Here is a 23,053-nt window from a genome sequence, read left to right on the forward strand (position 1 = left end):
TGTTCTCGGTGCAGGGATTCTGTCTTATATGTATGGTAAGCCCTGTGTGAATTATGATACTGTAATAATCATAATTGAAGGTGGAATAATTGTAAATCAATTTTCCAATTAGAAAGGACTTTAAAAAAACTTTTGCTCTTCATTTAAAAAAACAAAACACTTTTCCAATCTACAAAATAAGTTAAAATTCAAGTTGGTCATTCATCTTTTTAGTTCATAATTTTTAGTTATATTTTAAAGTTTAATCTTGTTCTGAAGTTAAGAAATGATAGAATCACAGAAATGTAGGGCTTGGAAGAACCTAAGAGGCCCTGTAGTCCATCTCTCTGCACTGAGGCTGTATTAAGTATAGCTACGATGAGCTGACCGAAAGAAACGCTTACTACTTCTCACTTGTCTCATGTACAAACCTGATGAATCTCTCTCTCTCTCAATATATATATATATATATATATATTTATATATATACAGGGTCCTTGCCCATTCTTTGTGAGGGGAAAAATAATGAGAAATTGGTTTTACAGAAATCTGATGATGAATACAAGAAAAGTCTACTCGCAGAGGATACTGGACAAATTGTATATTGAGTCGAGTGTATTCTGACACAGAGTTTGGGGAGTTGTTTCTGTTCTATGATTACTTATATGGAGCAACCATTCAATAAACTGATATTTCAGCTAGTGCATCTCATTATCTTGGGTCAGTGAACTGCTTTACGAAGCTCCCAGTAATCTCAGACATGGAATACTCCAAAGAAGGAATATAACCTATGAAAGGCATCAGTGCTTCAGTTCAACAAAAAAGTGAAACAATAGAGTAGAGTGTAACAAAGCATAAAAATAAACTTTTAGTTTAGACAATTACCTGATTCTCTAATGTAGAACAGAGACAAGTTCGGGATACTAATAACACCAATTTGAAAAAACGATTGAGATGTCTAAACTTAAAGTAGCAGATATCTGCAGAAGTCACAGCTCTGGCTCAACCTCAACATCCACTTCTTTTTGCTCCTGCTCTTGCATTGCGGAGCATCTCTGGTGGAAATCCTGTGATCAGGTTGACATCCTCCACTACAACTTTGTTCTCTCCTTCAGTTCTACCATATTCCTAGCTAAATAATTTTACTCCTCTGATTTTAATTGAATCCAAACCTACAATCCCAGCTGCCTTTTTATCACCTTTGACTTATTCCTCAAACCCTCCCTTCCTCCTGCCACCACTTCTCTCTCTGCACTGGATCTTACCAATTTCTTGTCACAAGAAAACTGACAAAATACATTGTGAGCTTCCCGCATCAGTCCCCACCTTCGCCTCTTACAACTCTCTCCTCCTTCTCCCCTGCCACAGATGCAGCTGTCCTACTCTAACCCCTTCACTTGCTGCAGTGACCCCATCCCATCTCCTGAATTCCTTCATGCCCACTCACATCCCCTCCCTTCTCTTTAACCTTTCACTCTCCTCTGGCTCTTTCCCCTCACAACACAAGTATGCTTTAGTCTCTCCCATCTTAAACCTACCCAATGGCACTTGTCTCTCCAGCTACCTCTCCATTTCTTTTTCTCCCTTTCTTCTCTAAGCTCATCAAACACACACTTTACAATCACTGGAGTTCCTCTCTCCAGTTCCATCCTAGACCTCTGCAATCTTCCACTTCCTGCATTCCACACCAACTGCTTTTGCAAAGAATAACATCTTCCTAGCCAAAGCTTAGAACTAGTACTCCATCCTCATCATCCTTAACTTGTCAGCTGCCACGGACACCAGCAATCATGCTCTTCTTGAATCCTTGTCCTTCCTTGCCTTCCATGACTCTGTCCTCTCCTGGTTCTCCTCCTACCTCTCTAATCACTCCTTCAGAGGATCCTCCTCATTTCCCACCCCCCCCTTCCAACTTTCAGTGGGCATTCCACAAGGCTCTGTCCTTGGTCTCCTTCTCTTCTTCTCCCTCTACACCTTATCTCTGGGTAACCTCATCTTCACATACAAATTCAACTTCCACCTCTATTCTGATGACTCACAGGTCTACCTCTCTATTCCAAACCTGTCTCCTCCTGTCCAAACTAAAACCTTGGCCTGTCTCTCTAATATCTCCTTGTGGATCTCTACCCTCAGCTCAGTCTTAACGTGGCTAAAACAGAGCTCCTAATCTGCCCTCCCGACTACCTCCTTTCTTGTTCACTGTGGACAACACCACCATCCTTCTTACCTAAAGCTGTAACCTCGGTGTCATCTTTGACTTGGACCTCCCTCTAAGTCCTTACATCCAGGTTATGTTTAAATTTTTCAGATTATTTCTGCATAATATCTGTAAAATATGTCCTTTCCTTTCCAAACACACAGCTAAGGCTCTTGTCATCTTGCAGCTTGATTACTGGAACTCGTCTGGCCTTGACAAATGCATTCTTGACTCACTCGTCTCCATTCAAAATGCTGCTGCAAAGATCATTTTCCTAGTCCATCACTTTGACCATGTCACTTCTTTCTTTGAATCCCTCCAGTGGCTCCCCCTTCTCTTCTGCATCAAACATAAGCTACTTATCTTCACTTTCAAGGCCCTTCACAGCATCCCCATCCTACCTATCATCTCGTTCACCACTGAAATGTTAATATTTCCACTTGTTAAATTTTCAAACAAGCACCTTCATGCTTTCTCCCATGCTTCCCATGAGCTTGATAAACATCTGCAAAGCTAACTCATTATCCTCCTTTTCTCTGATTCCTACAAAAAACTTGGTAACAGTTAGGCTGCTGGTGCAATGATACCGCTGCTTATCATGCTGATCGATGCTGTCTCATTGTTTTCTTGTACTCCCCTTTCTGCCTGTCAGTATCCAACTGTTGTCTCTTGTCATATACTTAGATTGTAAGCTCCTTGGGGCAGGAACTGTCTTTGTGTTCTGTGTTTGCACAAGGGGGTACTGCTCCATGACTGGGACTTCTAGGTGGTTTGATACTATTACTACTACTACTACTAAACCATATCACAGATAAAAACCCTGTAAAAGCAGGTAGAAAATAAAGGAGATACTGATGAGCACTTAGTTTAAAACATAGTTCCTAGAAAGGCGGCCTTGCTTTACTTCTCACTGTGTTCAGCTAATGTTTTATGAAAGGCAAAGGCAGGGCTGTGGGAGATGAGCAATGTGAGTCCTGCTCACGGTAATTGATGTCAACGGGCCCTAACTTTGGAATTGAATGGAAACTTTTTGTCACAGCTGAACTTGATACAGGAGTCCAAGTAAATGAAATATCTTTGTTTGCAACCCTTTCTAGCGTTGTAAGAGCGTCTCACATGCTATGTGAAGAAACCTCAATTTAGATTGCTGCTTTGCTCTAAAAACGTGTGAAAAGAATTTTTCTTGTAACTTTAATAGTATTCCTTAGTACACCTGCAAACATATGTAATAACCATGACACAGTAAGCCAAAAAACTTATTTTGAAATAGTAGACAAAAGAAAGAAGAGTTCACCTATGAATATTGCATGCTAGCAGCAAAATAATTACTCCCTCAACAAGCAAAAGCATCAAATATTTCTCTTTGATTGCAATGCTGTGTTATTCCCAGGAGGCAGGAAAAGACACAGTACAGAAATAATGTGTTCAACAGATCAATGTTTATAGGAACACTTTTTAAAAACATAAATATATTATGAAGTATTCTGCAGAGAAAAACACAACTTACAGTAAAGTCATCAAACCCAAGAAATTTATCTGAATGGTGTTTGGAGGAAAAAACCAAACCCAGTGAAAATGCAGAGATATTTAAACAGCAGGGCACGTACCTGAAAATACATCCACTAAATAAAGAGGGTCCTTGACTCTTCTAAGTCCACATATCAAAAGAAACAGGCGTAAATTTTCTGTGTCTTGAGGGATCCCTGTAACACAATATTTTCAAAAATACCGAATGCAGTTAGAACAGTAAAATATCTTCACATCAATTGCTTCATGAGTGAGCATGCAACCTGTGCACTAATCCTAGGAATACAAATAGGGTGACATTTTTCAAAAGCACCCAGCGTTGAACTAACTACTCCCATTGAAGTAAATGGGAGTTAATTTCAGTGGGAGCAGTTAGGTCAACACTGGGAGCTTTTGAAAACCCTACCCCTAATGCTAAGAACTGTCTATCTCTCTGCATTTCCTCAGCATCAAGCGCCTAATCCAAAGCCCATTGCCGTCACTTTCCAGCATCTGGATGAAATATTACTCTTTTTATGAATGGAAAAACGGATGCAGAGGTTAAATTTCTTGCTTAAAGGGAATCTGTGCCAGAGCTGGGATTAGTATCCAGAGTTTCTGGCTCCTAGTCCAGTACTCAGTCAACTGGACTGCATATTTTATTAATGCAATGATAAATTCTAAATGATAAAGCCAAGCAAATGCCCACAATAATGCAAATTATGTATAACTCATTGGGCGCAAGGTTGCGTTGTTGTATTTGTTGTTCTTAGCCTGCAGGGAATGAAAAAAATACAACTTTGCTGTTATGTGATGTAATGCTCTAAACCTCCGATACTGCAAGTCTACATTTATCTATAGTTGTCCAAAATCTCTTAGCCAAAGCAGACTCCACTTCTTTCCATGTGGTATTGAGTATAACAGAGTACTCCAATTAGTTACTATTACAGTCATACACATTCAGCACGGCAGTCTTACATTAAGAGTCTATAGATTACAAGGAATAAATATTTATACTGTTTATATCTAGAATTAGTTTCAGTGGAGCAACAGGCAATATTTTACAGTCTAGAATATTAAGGTCTGCTCTACCTTTATGTTAGGTCGACATCACTACCTCAGTCAAGGGTGTGAAAAATCCATACCCCTGACCTAACTTAAACCCCACTGTCGATACATTTATGTTAACAGAAGAATACTTCTGTTGCTGTAGCCACTCTTATTCGGGGAGCTGGTGTTCCTCCGTCTACACTATGGGTTTATCCAGGCAATGTAGTGTGCTGGTATAGTCTCCATAGTGTACGCATACCCTAAGTGATGTTGCAGTTAAATACCAACCTATGCCATCAAGACAACTTTAGTTCACTGATGAAAAATTTAGCATGTTGGTCTCATTTAAAATGACACTTATGGAAATGAATAATTCATCTGTCCCTAGAAAGGAAGATCTAGTCAGTTAGGGTTGATATTACCAGGGGGATAGAATGGAGAACTTGATAGTGTATAATCATATGAACTATATTCAAAACCCATTCTGGTAGACAGGCAGTAATGCCTAGTGCATAGCGAAAGTAACTGGTAACCAAAGGTTCTACTGCCAACCCTATAAGAGTGGAGGCGAATTATACAAATTCTCCATGCCTCAGTTTCCCCAATCAGTAACATAGAGATCATATGTATTTAGGCAAGAACATGGCCCCATTTCAAGAGTGTTGTGAGATGTGAAGCTCTTCATGTTTGTAAAGAGATGTGAGTTCTTCATACGAAAGGAATTTCATAATAAGAGCAAAAATCTTACTATTGCTTCAGTTTCCAAAGCGGTATCTATCCTTTAAACACCCAAACTGTCACAGAATATTTAACCAGAATTTAAATGACTGCAAAGCACTTACTTTAATCTTAAATTTTCTTTGTAACACACTGACAAGAAAACCTTTTGAAGATAATGAACTATACCCTTCACTATTTATTGTATATCTTTCTGTTAAAATGAATCTGTCAAGACAAGTCCTCTCAAGTCGCACTTAAACTAACAGTCGGTACGTTGTGTGGATAAGAAATGCAAATTAAAAATAATCGAAAAATCTCAATGTAAAAAAAAAAAAGCACCCACTCTTAAATGCTGCTGGAAACACACAGATGGGAACCATAAAATTCCATCGACTCTTGTTAGAATATAGTTTAAAAACTGACAATCTAATGTATGAGATTGCAGTTGCCTGGTTCTGCAATAGCACAATTACACTCAGAATGTAATTCTGGGGATGGGTCACCATGTGATGTACTTGGATCAAATGTGTTCACCGTAATTTAATATAATCCACAAACTGCTGATTGCATGTTCATAACAGAAACATCACTTAATCAATTCTTAGGGGGTGGTAGTTTCCATTTCCTGGCTGAACACTGCACAAAGCAGATCAATTCATTGTCCTTCCATGCACACGTTTATTGAGCCGGTGGCAAGGATAGCCAATATACCTAATAGTCAGTAAACCATTTCATCAAGTGCTTTATTTATGAGGTCATCTCTGCCCACATCTGAGTGTTTTAATTTTATTAAAGAGTTGCTGGTCTTTCATGGATGACTGAAAAAATCTACACACACTTCAGGTGGTGGAGATAAACAGTTGCAGCAAATAGACTCTTCAGAGACAAAAAGATCCTGTTTTAAGTCAAGTGAGCTCTAGACTAGAAAGAAGAAAATAACAAAAACTGAGACAAGACATGATTAATCAAAAAGAGTTTAAATAATTTATAACCGCTTCTATGAAGCATCAAGTACCTTTATTGAAGGGAAACAAGCCTCTAAAACTCTCTCGGTAAAACAAAACCTCAGCCTTATGTCCAGCTAATTTTACTGAATTGCTAAACTGAGCCTAAAAGACCAAACAAGATTGGCTTGGTATAAATTTGCTTATTTCTGACTGTTGATTGATTTGGCTCGCATATTGGCTCATCACTATACAAACATCAAGGAATTTATCCTCTCACTATTCCTGTGAGGCAGGGAAGTATTATTATCCCATCTTACAGATGGGGAAATATTTAAGTGACTTGCCCCAGGCCATATACACGTCTGTCAGAAAGTCAGGAATTGAACGCAAATGTCCCGTGTGCTGAACCACAAGGCCATCTTTTCTTTCTGGAATAGCTTGTATATATCTACTGGTTCCCTTGGAACAAAAAGCATCAACAGTAGTTAAGAATCATAGTTTATTTAAACAAGGACAATCTTGTTTTATTCTTTGTCACGTTGGCTCCCTCCTCACACTTTCTGCTTTCCCAAAGATCCTGTAACTCTAGAAGGCGATAGCAAATGGAATAAAGCAGCTTTATTTAGATTTATCCCATATTCATGATTTTCCATTTTCATTGAATGCTGTCTTTACGTAGGGGGTTATACTAATCTCACTTAAAAAGGAGTAAATCATGAATAACTCCCCTGCAGTCAATGGAGTTATAATGGTGTAAAACTAGTATGAGATCTGAACTGAACTTGCATTTTGAAAATGTCATAAACAATCAGTGGTTCATGACATATTCAAGTGATATTGCATTTAAAATTAAAATCTAACTTGGGGATTTAAATGCTCATTTTCACAGCATTTGCTGTTGAGTCATTCTGATTTAATTTGAATAGTTTTAGCTGTCACAGAGCGGCTGCAGCAGACAAGGTAGATAATGATGCTGTTTATTGGGCTGAGAATAATTCATAATACACAATGTTTGGGCTAAAAAGGTCTTTTGTCTGCTTGATGCCCCATTAAGGCATTATGCTTTTAGGAGAACCAAGGCCGGTTTTGAGTCATAATCTAAACTTCCACAAAGCTAGAAAAAAGGGTTAGACTGTGAGTACCATAGCAAAACTCTGCCTGAATTTTAATTACATGTACGGCACAGATATTTGATTTAAATTAAGCTCTCTCGACCTTCTGATACTTTTTAACTTCTTTGGCTGCTGTGGATTGGAACATCAGGTTGGCACTAAAACTTCAGTCATACTGCAATGAGTATCCAGATCTCAGTTGCCGTGAATAGAGAGTCCATCACAAAAGTTATGAAGATCCTTGGGTTTAACATAAAATCTGGCCTTAATAAAATCTAATATCCTTGTACTCGTTTCTTCCTAGCTCTTAGCATCTTTCTTTCTGCATTATCTTTTTGTATTTATTTGTGTAAGTCATGTTTGTAAAGCAGTTTGAAGATGAAAAGCACTGCGGGACCAAATCTGGAAGGTGCTGAGCCCCCCTGTGGTAGATTCTGGACAACCTCAACTCACAGGATAAATAATAATACTGAGAGTGCTTTTCATCAGTTGATCTCAGAGCGCTTTGATCCAGTATCCCCATGTAAAATGCAAGGGTTCTCAGGACAAATTTTTTGGTAGCCTCAGAGTGCGGCCACCAACTCTTGCTAGTGGCCGCTCTTGCACAGTTTCCTAAAATACTTAATTAGCTTTAGGAAAAACAAATAAATATGTGCATATACATGTCCAAATGATTGTAATGTATTTGTTGCTAGCTAGTAAGTCTGTTGTGAAAAGCGATATTAACAAACATACAAGTATCACTTTTCCCAGCAGACTTACTCAGTCCTGGATGGGGAGGTCAGGGGAGGCAGTTGGGGGGCTGGAGCCGGAAACCCCACAGCTGGAGCCTGGGCCCTGCCGCTGCACAGGCTGGAGCCCGAAGCCCCCGGCCAGTATCTGCTGCTCCGCCACCCCAGCGCTGAAGGCTAAAGCCTGAGCCCCACTGCCCCTGGGAAGGTGGGGAATTCACTGGCTGCCTTCTCCTCCAGGTGTCTCCAGAGGGGGGCATGGTCCAACCCCTGCTGGCAGCCCCAGCAATCAACACCAAGGCAGTGCATCCGGGACTGCTCTATGAGCCCCTGCCCCACCCTGCATCACAGCCCAGGAGGCTGTGGCCACAAGAAAAGTCCCTTGGTGGCCACATGCAAGAAACACTGACATAGAGAGATGAAGTGACTTGCCTGAGGCCATCTAGCAGGCTAGTGGCAGGGCCAGGAATAGAACCTGGGTCTCCTAAACCCCACTGTAATGCTTTAGCCCCCAGGCCACACTACTCTGCAGCTCTATGGTTTGGGTCATCTGTAAATGCTAAGTGGTAATAGCTTTATTTTGTAACCGATTTTCTCCATCCTTCCAGTATTTAAAGCTACCCTTCGAAGAGCCACATCTACACCAGTGTGACACCACGATATCACATACGTACGTATGCACTTTCTACACATCACACTGGAGTTCTGTAGGACAAATTGCTGAAAACATGTATAATCTCCACTGATTGTATTTGGACAAACGTTCCCAATCAGCTTTTCTAATGGGCAGGGTATTTCATAAGGCTGTGATTTTTTTTCAATGGGGCTTAACGGAGTTAGGATTTTAATGGGAACTGGGTGCCTAACTCCCTTAGACAGGAAAATCCCATCCTAATAGTCCATTATGGGATTTCTTGCACCTTCCTCTGAAAGCTCTCCTAATATCCACTCTGGGACACAACACTGAATTTAATGGACCACGGGTTTGATCCCGTATGGCAATTCCTATGTTCCTAAAAACTGTCAGAAAGGAGCTATCTGGGGAAGGAATTACCTGCCACTACAATTCAATTTATTGAGGCAGGAATCAGTTGTACAATTTTATTTTATTATATGCAGTAAATCTTAGTCATTGCCCAATTCATTTTTATGACCAGACTTTCCCCAACCTAATCCTCTTAGGGATATATCAAAAACCAGTCCTGAGAAGATTGCTTCATCACAGCCAATCCCCACTGCCAGTAGTCTATTCCACTCTTGGTCTGCTTACAGTCAGACTTAAGCAACACCTGTGTGTCTACTTGGCTTTCTGTTTATTCACTGAAGATGATTAAATTTCCACATCAAGATAATGCTACCATCAGATTTTCACCTCCTCCGTGCTTTTTCAAGACTTCTTGGAACCCCTGCTGTGAAAAGCAAACTATAGCTATCTGTACAAGAAAGCAATCATTTCAACATTCTCACTCTTGATTTAGCCTCACAAAATACTCCACAGCCCTAATGTGGGGAGCACAGTAATAGAGTAAGTGCAACGCTGGCTTTTTAGGTGCTACAGCCATAACAGCTATGTGGAAATTGATGTCTGAAAGGAGGCACCTGGGTTTTGTTTTTAGCTTAAGTGGAAGCTTCACTTTCTGCTGTAGTACTGCGCTTCCAAGAAACTTTACCTATCTGTAATACAATTTTAATGCCAAGTGTGGGTCTACTCTGAAAAGCGAATATGCAAAAACAACACTTTTAACAGATCTGCCCCTTTGATGTATTCTTCTTGCGTTAGTGACGAAAATAATGTTTTACTTTTTTTTTAATGTTTTACTTCTGCTAGTGCTACTGAGGCAATGCTTTGGGACAATGAGCTGGATTGTGTTCTGGCTCATGCATCATAAATAGAAAAAAAAGTCCCAGCTACTGCTGGGCAAAATTCCACTCTTCACTTCAGATGTGTAACTGAGCCCAGATTTCACCCACAAAATCTGTATTGCACATACCATCTTGATTTTGCAAAGCAAACTTGTAAATTAAAGAAACGTGATAGCCATTAACAGGCTATTAAAATAGCTGCCCTACTGCCACTTTTACAGTGATATTTCAGAGTATAATTGCACTATAAAGAGGAGGCCAAATTTTCTATGGTGTAACTCCATTGATGTCACTGGAGTCACACTAGCAGAGAATCTGGCCCAAGAAATGTTGTCTAGTAGCTATAACAGGGGACTAGGAATTGGGACTCCTGTATTCTATGCCTGGCTGTGTTCTTGACTCACCTGATCTAGGGCAAGTCACTTAATTGCAAACTGCCTATGTTTACCTGTCTGTAAAATGGATATAATACTTCAAGGGATGTTATGAGGCTTAACCAAATAATGTTGGTAAAGTGCTTTGAACCCCTCAGCTGAAAGGCACAACGAAAGTACAAAAAGCTTCTCAAGATCAGGTGCAGCTTGTGCAAAACATTTTGCTTAGATATCGCCCTGCTTATATAACACTTCTGCATGAAAACAAGATTTTTGTTGGTTCCTCATCTGAAATCATAATCCTATCTTTGTCATATCAGTCACTTTCACAGCAAGCAACTGGAATGTCACTAGCAAAGAATTATGACTTTCGGTGGGGAACAAGAAGGCAGAAACAGGTAAATTCTTTCTTAGAAGCTCTGCCCATATATTTGGGTAGATGTCCTTAATATTTTGCTTCCTTTGATCTTTATTTATGCTGTACAAGACTTGTTCCTATGTCCCTAAAATAAAATGTTTTACAAAGTTTTCCATAAGGTCAGAGCAGCTTTTTAAAATAAAACCGAGTAAATAATAGATTTTAAGAACCAATTATGGAGAAATGGCTTCCTAAATCCTGGGATTTTTATTTTCCTTTAAGTCCCTTATTCCAGTGGTTCTCAGACTGTGGGTTGGGACCCCAACGTGGGTCGTGACTCCATTTTAATGGAGTCACCAGGGCTGGCATTAGACTTGCTGGGGCTCGGGGCGGAAGCCTGAGCCGCACCGCCTGGCACCAAAGCCCAAGAGCGGAGGGGCTCAGGCTTTGGCTGCAGCCCTTGATGGCAGGGCTCAGGTTACAGGCCCCTGACTGGGGCTGAAGCCCTTGGGCTTCAGATTTGGTTTCAGTCCTGGGTGGCAGGGCTGAAGCCCTTGGGCTTCGGCTTTGCCCCTGCCCCCCTCCCCTCCCGGGGCTGAAGCCCTTGGCCTTCAGCTTTGGCCTCCCTGCCTGGGGTGGCAGGGCTTGGCCCTTAGCTTTGTCCCATCTCCCCCCATTTAGGGCTCGGGCAGGCTCAGGCTTCGGTCCCCCCTCCTGGGGTCGTGTAGTGATCTTTGTTGTCAGACGGGGGTCGCGATGCAATGAAGTTTGAGAACCCCCTGCCTTATTCAAATCCAGCCAAGAGAGCCAAGCTCTGCAATGAACAGAGGGCTGGGATGCCTCCCACTGAATAAATCAGGTGAATTACTTGCTTGAAGTGGAAGCATTCCCTGCAGGAGATCCTGCTGGTTGAGCTAGTCTGTCTCCTAAGCAAGATGCCAAGCAGGTGAGATTCTGCCCAGAGGAACAGGTTTTTTTGTCTCCTTGGCTGGAGATCTGCTTCTTGTGTTTCCTCTTGTTAATGTAGGCTAGAGCTGACATCATGATTTCTGTTCACAATCCCTGGCCCAAATGAGACAGGAAGGCTGCTCCTCATACTTTTCTACTAGTATCTACAGAGATAACCATGTGCTGGGATCTCTCGGGTCGCTCCTCTCCATCAGGGAGGGAGGGAGGGGTATTCCACCATCTCAGGGAAACATGAGGCTGCATCCAAAGCAATTCTGTTCTTGTAGTCACCTTCCTGCAGGCTCCGTTGAGAGAACAGATATATCAGAGGAATAAATACCAGGGAGGGAGAGGAATTATTTAAGCTCAGTACCAATGTGGACACAAGAACAAATGGATATAAACTGGCCATCAGGAAGTTTAGACTTGAAATTAGACGAAGGTTTCTAACCATCAGAGGAATGAAGTTCTGGAACAGCCTTCCAAGGGGAGCAGTGGGGGCAAAAGACAAATCTGGCTTCAAGACTAAGCTTGATAAGTTTATGGAGGGGATGGTATGAGATTGGTCTTTGACTATTAGTGGTAAATATACCCAATGGCTTGTGGTGGGATGTTAGATGGGGTGGGATCTGAGTTACTACAGAGAATTCTTTCCTGGGTGTCTGGCTGGTGAGTCTTGCCCACATGCTCTGGGTTTAGCTGATCGCCATATTTGGGGTTGGGAAGGAATTTTCCTCTAGGGCAGATTGGCAGAGGCCCTGGGGGGTTTTCGCCTTCCTCTGCAGCGTGGGGCACGGATCACTTTCTGGAAGATTCTCTGCATCTTGAAGTCTTTAAACCATGATTTGAGGACTTCAATGGCTCAGACACAGGTTTGATACAGGAGTGGGTGGGTGAGATTCTGTAGCCTGCGTTGTGCAGGAGGTCAGACTAGATGATCATAATGGTCCCTTCTGACCTTAAAGTCTATGATTCTATGAAATGGTATTACCATGTGATGGCTGTTCAGTGCTCTGTAAGTATTGTGTTCTCACTCCAGTCCTTAGTGGATACGTGTCAACATTGCAAATACCATCACTGCAGCTGGCACCATTACTAACAGGCTTTGCAGAACTGCCATGGACTTGGTGACACAATTACCTTCTCAAACTTGGTGGTGGTGCCTCTAGGTTTGAAACATGCTTGTGGGGAAATAACTTCAGGCTCCAGGGCTTTCAAACCTTTCTTGGCTATTAAACAGACAGGTTTTAAATTAATATTTTGGATGAAATCCTGTTCGTTTCCAGAAACTTCAAGTTTTGAATGCTAGTGATCGTGCTTTTTTTTTTTTTTAATGAAATGTTAGTATTTTAAAGGTAATTATAAAGACTACATTTTGCTGCCCCGAAGACAGAAATATCCATTATCATCTGGCTCCACGACTCTTCTCACTCTTGCTATGTGCTGAGGGCTAACAAAAAATATATTATTCTCTTTGCTTTGCAAAGTCTCGTGTGTGAATGCTTATAGTCCAGGCTTGAATAGAGTCGTTAATTTAAGATGTGACTGTAAACTGATTTAAATGGATGTGAATGCTTTTATTTCACTTTCAATTATGCTTATTTCAGTTTAGCTTAAGTCGATTAGGAACAGGTTTAAGCTAAACTGAAATAAACCCCTCGAAGTGTCCACACAGGGGTTTGAACCAGTTTAACTTAAACTGGTTTAATAAAACTGGTGGAAGTTTTTATGTAGCCAAGGCCTCCGTCAGGATGACAGCCTAATAAAAGCAATCTCCTCGGGAATATATTTAGCTTGATGGTAGTAAATGACAATGACTGATACTTAATTGGGAAAGACTATGTATATTCTGTTTGAGGGAGACATTTGGTTAGTACCAACTACTTAAGTGGCACTAAATCCTAGGTGTTGGAGGATCCACTGCTACATAAATCCTCCAGTCCTTTCCTCCCTGCAGCAGGAATGTGAGGGTCATAGAAACTGGGGAAGATGTTGCCAAAGCTTATATATAAAAAGATTAAATAAAGAATACATATTAGGCAGCAAAAAGCAGGGGACTCTACTTCAGAATTGAGATATAGCATGGCACTATATATATGGGGCCTTGAGAATATCCATGTCTTGGGTGTCAAGACAGTATAACAGAGAAACTAACTAAGTAGCATCTCAGGAATCATTTCTGAAGCATTCCTGAATACATTATTTTTATGATAAAGGCAAGAGTAAAATACAGCCCCCATCACTTAACAGGACTTTAAAACAGCAAATGTATTTAACACCATCCCAGTATGAACAATCAAGAAAAAAATTGATAGAGCAATCTCAGATAAATAGTATAAAATTGTTCTTACAAATCTTACTGAAGAGCCGCAGGCTTCTATGTGCCTGGGTGATATCAAACTCCGACTTGCTGGAGGTAAGAATGCAGTTTGAGAACATCTTATCTCAAGTGACCTAGTTTCTCACTGTTTGTTCAAATAAAGACATTTTTCTTATTTGAGATTTTAATGGCTGTTTTTATGAAATGTATTCACAAGTTTCCAAAGGGGGAAAACCAAATTCTAGATGATTTATATTCAAAGTGCTTGTTTTGGACAGGATTTTTTTTTTTAAATCCTAAAAAAACAAACCTTTAACATATGTTTTACCTTTTATAGTTTAAGATTTGAAAATGATACATATTAGAGGTCAAATATATATTTTATATCAGGTATATTGATTGTATTTGTGCATTTAAATAACTTAAGACACGAGGTTATACATAAGCGCACACTGTCTACAAACAAGATTGCCCTTATGAATGCTGGGTCAAGGGCAATCAAAGTCTTCAGGGTTAATTTTTTTTAATCCCTCACTTGAACTTGATTTTCACTTGTATTCCAAAGACCTTTAGATCACCATACCAGGTCCACATTATTTAGGCTTATCCACCGGACTTCTCTTTTGTTCAGAAACTATGTCTAAGTTATGACTGGAGGGTGAGGTTAAATCCCCTCTCGAATCCTCCTTTCTGTTCACTTTGAACCATACCAAGTCTTTTATCGCTCTTGAAAAATTGTTCATTTTTCTGTCTCCTACACATTTCAAAGTATTAACTGATCTCCTACAAAAGAAGATCTATAGGTTTCTTGCTGAGATTTCAGATTCTGTCTGAGATGGTTATTTTATCTTCCAGAGTTTGAATCTTGGATGACTTTGTCCACCACTGGAATATATCTTTGATATGCTCAGTAAGTCTTCTAACTCTGCTTTGTCCTTTACATTCATCTCTTCATCCACATGTTGGAAGTGTCACAATAAATCATCTAATTTCTTTTGTGTTCTCATAACTAAGAGTTTTGCAGCATTAGGTCTTCAACACTGGCTTTTTTAAATCTTGTCTCTGACTCTCAAAATTCAACCCTTCATGATTTTAAATATCTTTAGCTGCTCAGCCCTGCCAAATTTCCCATTTTGTGCAGTATAGTAGCATTACATGGCAGTTCCCATAATGCAATCCAGCTTTTCAGTTCTACCTTATCATTTGCTGATCCTGAAGCCACTGGCTTCATTGAGAACAGAATTAGGTCCATCATTAGTACAACTAGGTCCCCATTCAGCAACACACTTAAGAACAAGTATATGAATAACTTTAAAGAAATGCTTAAATGCTTGGCTGAATTGGGACCTTAATCTACAAAGTAATCCTTTCCCTTGAAATGAAAGAAGGGGGAGGATATAGGGGACAGACTCCATTGTAACTGAAGAAACTAAAAGTACCGTATATACTCGTTCATAAGCCAAATATTTTTGGTAAAAAAATGACGCATCAAGGAGCGGGGGTCAGCTTATAAACGGGTCTACACCAAAATTTGATGATTTTAAACTCTATGGAATCATTGAATTGAATATCTAATACATTGTCGTTTTGTTTACCTGGAGCGTCTGCAGGCATGGAGCCCCTCAGCTCCCTGTGGCCGCAGTTCGCCATTCCCAGCCAATGGGAGCTGTGAGAAGTGGCTGCGGCCACAGGGAGCTGAGGGGCTCCATGCCTGCAGGGGCTCCAAGTAAACAAATCGTCCCAACCTGCCAGCGGCTTACCCTGACGGGCTGGGAGCCAAAGTTTGCCAACCCCTGAAATATAGGGTCGGCTTATGAAAGGGTCGTACAGTTTTTGCTATTTTTACCTAACCATCTTGGGGGGTCGGCTTATAAACGAATGGGCTAATGAACGAGTATATATGGTAGTTTATCATAAATTAATCACTAGAGGGCATTTGCACTCTCAGAGCCCTAATCTTCCTAGGTGCTGCGCTCTCTCAACTTCCATTGATTCCACTGAAGTACTCAACACCTCACAGGATAAGGACCTTATCTGGAAAAATTAGACTGCAGGAAATGTAGCATCATATGGCCTCTATAATTTCTAGATGTTATCAGTAATAGATATGGCAGTGTGGTTTTCATTGTATGTGAACAAAAAAAAACAAAAAAACTTTGAGATATTTTGCCCCAAAAATTCAACAATCGGACTTCACAACATTAGTGTGAATAGGACTGCATTTCTTTTGAGCATAGGCCTGGCTTCCTACCCTACTAGCAAATTTAAGGCCAGTTTTATCAGCATCTCACATTAAGTAATAACTCACTCCAATAATCCTATTCATGCCAATGCGACCACTAGGGTGAGCAACTGCTGACTGGTGTAATTAAGGAGTTCATAATAGCCCTTAAAAAATGTCCCGTTCCTAGGAACATACCTAAGAACTGTGTTTTGATCATTGGTTAGATAGTGACTGTGAGGAAAACACCAGACTGGCCTGTGTTATGACCATTGCTTGCTGAAGTCCCTTGGATTTCTACAGAGACTTTCACCATCTGGTCTTCCTTAACATTGCACTCACCTTGTCTCTTTCTCCACAATGCATCTGTGCAATCCCATCTATGCCACCATAGGTCACGTAACATTTTCAATCTTACTCCATAGCAAGGCATCTTCAGAAATTAAACACCAAGACTATGTCTGACGCTGGTTGTTTGATTCTACAGTGACACCTGATCCTAAGAGATCATGGGACCTTCCTGGAGTGTCTAATATTGGTTCACTTTCCTGCCAGAATAGGGTTGAAATCTAATCAGTCTTTCTCAACTCATAACTAACTCATAACTAACAACGTACAGTACAGTAATCTACCCTTCTGAACCACAGTGCCCTTATTTGGATCTTAGGAACTTAATCCAATGCTCAATGAAATCAAAGGAAGTCTTTCCATCGACTTAAGTGGGCATTGGACCAGTCCCTACCTTAAGCAGCTATATACCATCGTTGAGCAGAGGACACAAATCTGGGTTTTCACATTTCATATTTCACAGTGGGCTACGGCAGATAGACAAACATCCCTGCTCATGGATTTGTAACCCACTAGCCCGTGTGCTGGGCTGGCAGGGGCTGGGGCTCAGGGGAGGAAAAGGAACTGTGATCCAGGATTACTGGATTCTATCCCAGCTCTAGGAGGGGAGTGGGGTCTAGTGGTTAGTATGTGCAGGGGAGTCTGGACTTCTGGGTTCTATCCCTGGTTCTAGGAGGGGAGTGGGGTCTGGTGGTTAGAGCCAGGGGGTGGAACTACACCTCCACCGCCCATCTACCCATCCCCATCCACCTCCGTTATCCATCCCTATCTACCTCCACCACCCATCTATCCATCCCCATCCACCCTCCATTATCCATCCCCATCCATGTCCTCTACCTCTCCATCCATCCCCATCACTCCCCACTATGCATCCCCATCCACACACCCCATTATCCAGCCCATCCACCCCCATTATCCATCCCCACCCACCCCCATTATCCATCCCCATCACCTCCCACTATCCATCCCCATCCACACACCCCATTATCCAGCCCCATCCACCCCCACCGCCCATCCATCTATCCCCAGCGCCTATCTATCCATCCCCTTTCACACCCCACTGTCTCTCCCCACACATCCCCCACTATCTAGCCATCTGTCGAGTGGGCGTCTTCCCTAGGCGGGGTGACCTGCTGTGAGTCACGCAGGTCCCGTGTTTATGCTCCTATAACTATCTTGATTATCACTACAAAAGTTTTTTCTCTTAATTAATTAGCCTCTTATAGGACAACTCTCACCTTTTCATGTTCTCTGTATGTGTATATATATCTCCTCACTATATGTTCCATTCTATGCATCCGATGAAGTGGGCTGTAGCCCATGAAAGCTTATGCTCCCAATACTTCTGTTAGTCTTAAAGGTGCCACAGGACCCTCTGTTGCTTTTCACATTGATGTAGGTTGTGTTGTTATTTTCTATTGACAAATTTTCAGTGGAGTCTACGCTATCTAATTGTTTTAGGTCCACAGATGGGCATCTCAAACTGGCGACATGACTGATATGCTTCGGATAGTTACTAAGCATCAACAGGAAAAGTTTCTCTCCTAGAAATTTGCTTCCAGGATAACTGTCTTGTTGCAGTTTAAGTTTAAATCGGGGTGGCCATGATTTTTGGTTTGTCTTTTGATGTCTGCAGTCTTTCTTTTCATCATGCAGAAAAGACTGCAAAGTTGACAACAAATAAAATACTAATCAATTCCAAAAGTTCCCTCTTTGCAGATTTATCCAATAAAATGCTTCATAATCTCCAGTTGGTGAAAATATCGCCACTGGGAGCTTAGGTACACTAACTCTAAACAAGTATTACTGTCAGTCCCTTGATGATTGCACGGAAGCCTAATGAGTTAAAATACAGATTCGATGATTTTATGCCATTCTTTCATTGTATCCTCAAAAGATTATTACAAAAATTAAAAATCCCTTCCTTATAATAGGCAATTGTAATTTATATCTACCATTCATTGAAATCTGCTAGGCATTTTGCAGGTGAGGGAAGGCTGGTTTTAGCACCAACTGTAATTGATCCACGCCAGATTCTGCCCCCCTGTGTCTACTTTTACCTCACTCCATGTACAGTCCCACTGCTTTCAATAGGACTATTTGTAGAATAAAGTTCTATTCAGCATGAGTATCAGGCATCACTGTGGTTGTAGAGCTCAATACCAAGTTGGACTATGTAAGTGGGGCATATACAATTAGGAAAAAAACAAAGTTTTCAAAAGGGTCCACTGGTTTTATGACACTTACTTGGCACTATATGGCCTAATTTTCAGGGCTGCTTAGCATTTATGGCTCCCAATGAGTTCAGTTGGAATTGTAAGGCTAGGTACTGTCTGATTTGAGTTGGGCACATAAGATGGAGAACACTTCTAAAAATACATGCCAGTTATTGGGGGTTTTGGAGAAAAAACTATTAACCCTCTTTAGAGGCTGGATAGAAGTAACAGTGAATACATGACAGAAGTCAAAAAGAGAATAAATTTAATAAAATGAACTAGATTGGGCAGTCACCGAACCACATAAATAGTAGATGATCTGGTTAAAGTGCACTGCATTGAGCAAGTATATGCGTTTAACTGAATCAAAATGGCACTACTTTCCAGGAAAATATTGTCACTACTATATTTTCTAAGACTTGCCACTAACTGCTACTAGTTGACATTATTCTGAATATGAGAGACTGGATCTAGAAATTGCAAACGCCATGAAAAGCACCCCTTCTGCTCCCTTTGTTCAGGGGCGGCTCCAGACACCAGTGCAGCAAGCGCGTGCCTGGGGCGGGAAGCTGCGGGGGGCGGCCTGTCAGTCGTTGTGAGGGCGGCAGTCAGGCAGCCTTCGGCGGCATGCCTGCGGGAGGTCCGCCAGTCCCGCAGTTTCGGCGGCAATTCGGGGACGGGTACGCCGAAGCTGCGGGACCGGCAGATCACCCGCAGAAACACCGCCGAATCCGCATGACCGCGGACCACCCGCAGGCATGCCGCCGAAGGCCGCCTGACTGCCGTGTTTGGGGTGGCAAAAAACATAGAGCCGCCCCTGTTTTTGTTATTCTCCAGCAAGCACTGAATTAGGGACAAACAACCAGACCTGATCTGCTACAATAGGAGATGTTCTAAATGCTACAGTGATGCTAGGGTATGGGGGAAAAGTGTTGATGAGAACTGCAGCCCATCTCAGGAGACAGAAATAGGAGCAGCACTGATGATAAGACAAATGAGATGAGATACTTGGTCATAAAACCAATACACACTGAATAATTTTGTCAGTTTTCAAGTTATTACTTAGCAGGCATGGAAGTCACAGTCACTGTTTGCTTTTGTCTGTGAATTAGGAATTATTTTGCACGTTTGCATTAGAGTACATTCGGATAAAACTGCCCTTAATATATCAGACAAAATGCATTTATGGGGAATCTTCTCCTCCCCCACACCCTCCGACCCGGCTGTTCCTTTAATCACAAAATAGTGAGACACGGGATCCAATCAATGCTGGGGCCATACTAGGCAAGTGACAAATCATTATACTTCTGAAAATTATTAATCTTAGTGGCGCTGTGCTGGTGTGCTGTGATTTACTGAGAACGAAATAACCTCACAATGCTCAATTTAAAATTGGACATGGGTTCTGAATAATGACACACATTTACTGACGTGATAAAGCAATTGAATAATGTGGATTCATTTGTAACAAAGGAAGAAAGAGCTGTACTACTGAAGATCAGATTGATGAATATGATGCCAAAAAAAAAATTTCCAGGGCAAAATGCCTGAACATTTTTCTAGTTGGGAAAAGGAGACCTAATAATCAAAGTGTTAAGGTGAGATGGCTTTTTGAATTAGCCTTTCCCCCAGATGTGCCATTACAGGGGAAAGTTTAGAAGAGCTCGCTTTTACTTAAGGGTTGAGGTAGGAACTCAGTGTAACAGTGCTGGGGTTCATAAGCTTGCTGCACAGGTACAATTCACTGGCCCACATGGCAGACATATTGCACAGAGTAAGGAATGATCCAGACACCTGCATTTCCCCCAGGGTCATTACATGAAGAAGTAGCATGTGCTGCATATATGTTTCAGAAGTTACTGGGCTCAAAATGCAAGATTGTATGGCATGTGTTATGCAGGATGTCAGACCAGATGATCACAATGATCACTGAAATCTATGAATCTCAGTGCAACCAGCCGGGCTATTGTAACTCTTGAATTTCCCTGTCCACTGGATACCTCAGTGCCTGCTTCTTTTTTGTCTCTTCTGGTCAAGCACCATAGATTTAGCTCCCCTCACCTATGGCAGTTCAGAAATAGAGACCCTTTAAATTGAAAGTTTAAGAAGCCAGAACTAGTCTGTTATAAAGTGGCATAGAGCCACTGAAGTCAATGGAGCTACTCTAGTTTACATCAGCAGAAGATCTGGCCCTAACTTGTCTTTTGGACATACTGTGAAACCAATCTCTTTCTGCAGGCTTTATTTATTACTACTCATTTGGTAGTGGATTATGAACAACTATAGCTATAAGGTAGAAACAATGCTAGTATATGTATTTGATCTGAGTTTAAAAAATGTAGAAGGGTCCCCAGAACATGGGATGGCTTCTTGACTGCCAGGTTATGGGGGGGTGGGGGGTGGGAGAGAAGAAATAACAAAGCTATAAACCCTCAGTTGCCACAACTCACTCTGCAGTCCTGATTTCCCCACCCCCCAAAAATTAGGCAAACCCTTTGCTGAGTCTAGTCTGCTTCTATGTATGTATTTATTTGTATTCAGATAAGTAAGTCAGTGAGATTTTTTTTTGTTCTGACAAATGGCAAAGGTGCTCTCAGCCCAGAAAACAATTTGTGTTTCAATTTGAGAGGGAAAAAATTAACTTTCCAATTTTCAGCTATATGAACTATTAACTTTTAAAGTATTTATACTTACTATTCAAATGATGTACTCAAAAGAGTCGTGCTCCAGGGGTTAAATGTACAGTAGGCATATTAATTCTAAATTAATTAATTAAATAGGCATTTTAACCAATAGGCAATTCAAAAATCCTTTTAAAATTTATCATGCTGTGTCTGGCACACACATCTGCTTGTATGTTGTTTTCCCGTCCCCTGGTATTTCGCTGTTTGATTGTAAGTCCTTCAGGCCAGGGACTACGTTTCGATGTTTGTATGGTGCCCAGCACAATGGGGACCTGATTAAATATTTAATAACCATAATTAAAGATAGGCAGGAAGTCAGTTTTCCCATCCCAGGAAAAATTTTGAGAGTCTGAAAAACTTTCCATCCCAAATCAGGACAAAAAGCTGATAACTCACAAAATTTTGCAGAGTTGAAATTCTGCAATATTTTGTTTTAGAAACAAATATGCTCTCTGGAAATATACTCATCCAGCTGTAGAGGCTGACTGAAATTGACATAATGTCAGTTTCAGAGCTGCATAGCACTCAATAGCCGCAGTGAAACTGAACAGACTCTTGCTATCAGCCTGGGATCCATGCAAAGTTCATAGTAATCTAATCAGTCCCACAAAAGATTTTGACAACTCAGCTAATTCCAACAACAAAAAGTTGTGTTTGAATTTTTTCAACCAATTCTAACAACATGCAGATTATGCTTGATTTCTATGAACTCTAGGTCAGGTGCTAGGGGGTCTCACCCCGCTCTCATTGAAATAAATGACAAAACTCCCATTGGTTTCAGTAGAATCTGGTTCAGACCCTAATTACCTATTTAAAAGACTTATTAATTTATTAATAAAACAATCTGTTATTTTCCTAAATTTTCTCCTGCTTTGAAATCAAGTTTCAGCCCAGACTGAAATATACAAGTTGGCACCATAAAGAGGTTGCCAGATAGTTTAGTGGCAATACAATGCCTGTCCAGAAGTCCAAGCATACTTACCATTCTTGTTGATAGTCTTCATAGTGAGGCCATATAGCGTATAGGCACAAATATTGAATGATATCTGACCTCTCCAGGTCAAGAATTAGGCTCACTGTGGGGGTTAGATTGTGAAAGTTTGAACTGCTGTGTCAGATTCCCTACCCATCTCTTCTGTCATACTGGCCTCCATCACATTTCTGTGAATCACAAGCATGCTCAGATATCTGTGCTTTGGTCATGAGTGAAATGAGTGTTACTGCCAACTATGTTTCCAGGGGACATTTGTCCATATCTCATAGCCACTTTATTGTTTGGTGCAATTTCATTTTTGTCAGTTTAAGCACAAAGGCTGTGACTAGGAATAGCAGGGGTAATTTGCTGCTGTGATTAACAAGCAAGGGCAGAATTCTGACTGCATGATTCTAGCTAGCACTGTTAATCCCTCATTTTCAAGAGCACTAAAAAACAACCATACAACAGATCAACTTACATATTCTAAGATCCCTTCCAGAATA

At 41.0% G+C, this 23,053-nt stretch overlaps 1 protein-coding gene across 1 annotated transcript in view; it reads right to left on the reverse strand.

The window, feature by feature from the left end:
- The window catches only part of GLT1D1 (glycosyltransferase 1 domain containing 1), a 95,330-nt gene that overhangs the window by 37,288 nt on the left and 34,989 nt on the right, over positions 1-23,053 (reverse strand). Inside the window, exon 7 of the mRNA XM_065417981.1 lies at positions 3,784-3,879. Within this exon, the coding sequence (XP_065274053.1) occupies positions 3,784-3,879 (96 nt within the window). The remainder of the gene's footprint in view (positions 1-3,783; positions 3,880-23,053) is intronic.

Source organism: Emys orbicularis, chromosome 16 (genome assembly GCF_028017835.1).
Source record: "Emys orbicularis isolate rEmyOrb1 chromosome 16, rEmyOrb1.hap1, whole genome shotgun sequence".
Taxonomy (NCBI): Eukaryota; Metazoa; Chordata; order Testudines; family Emydidae; genus Emys; species Emys orbicularis.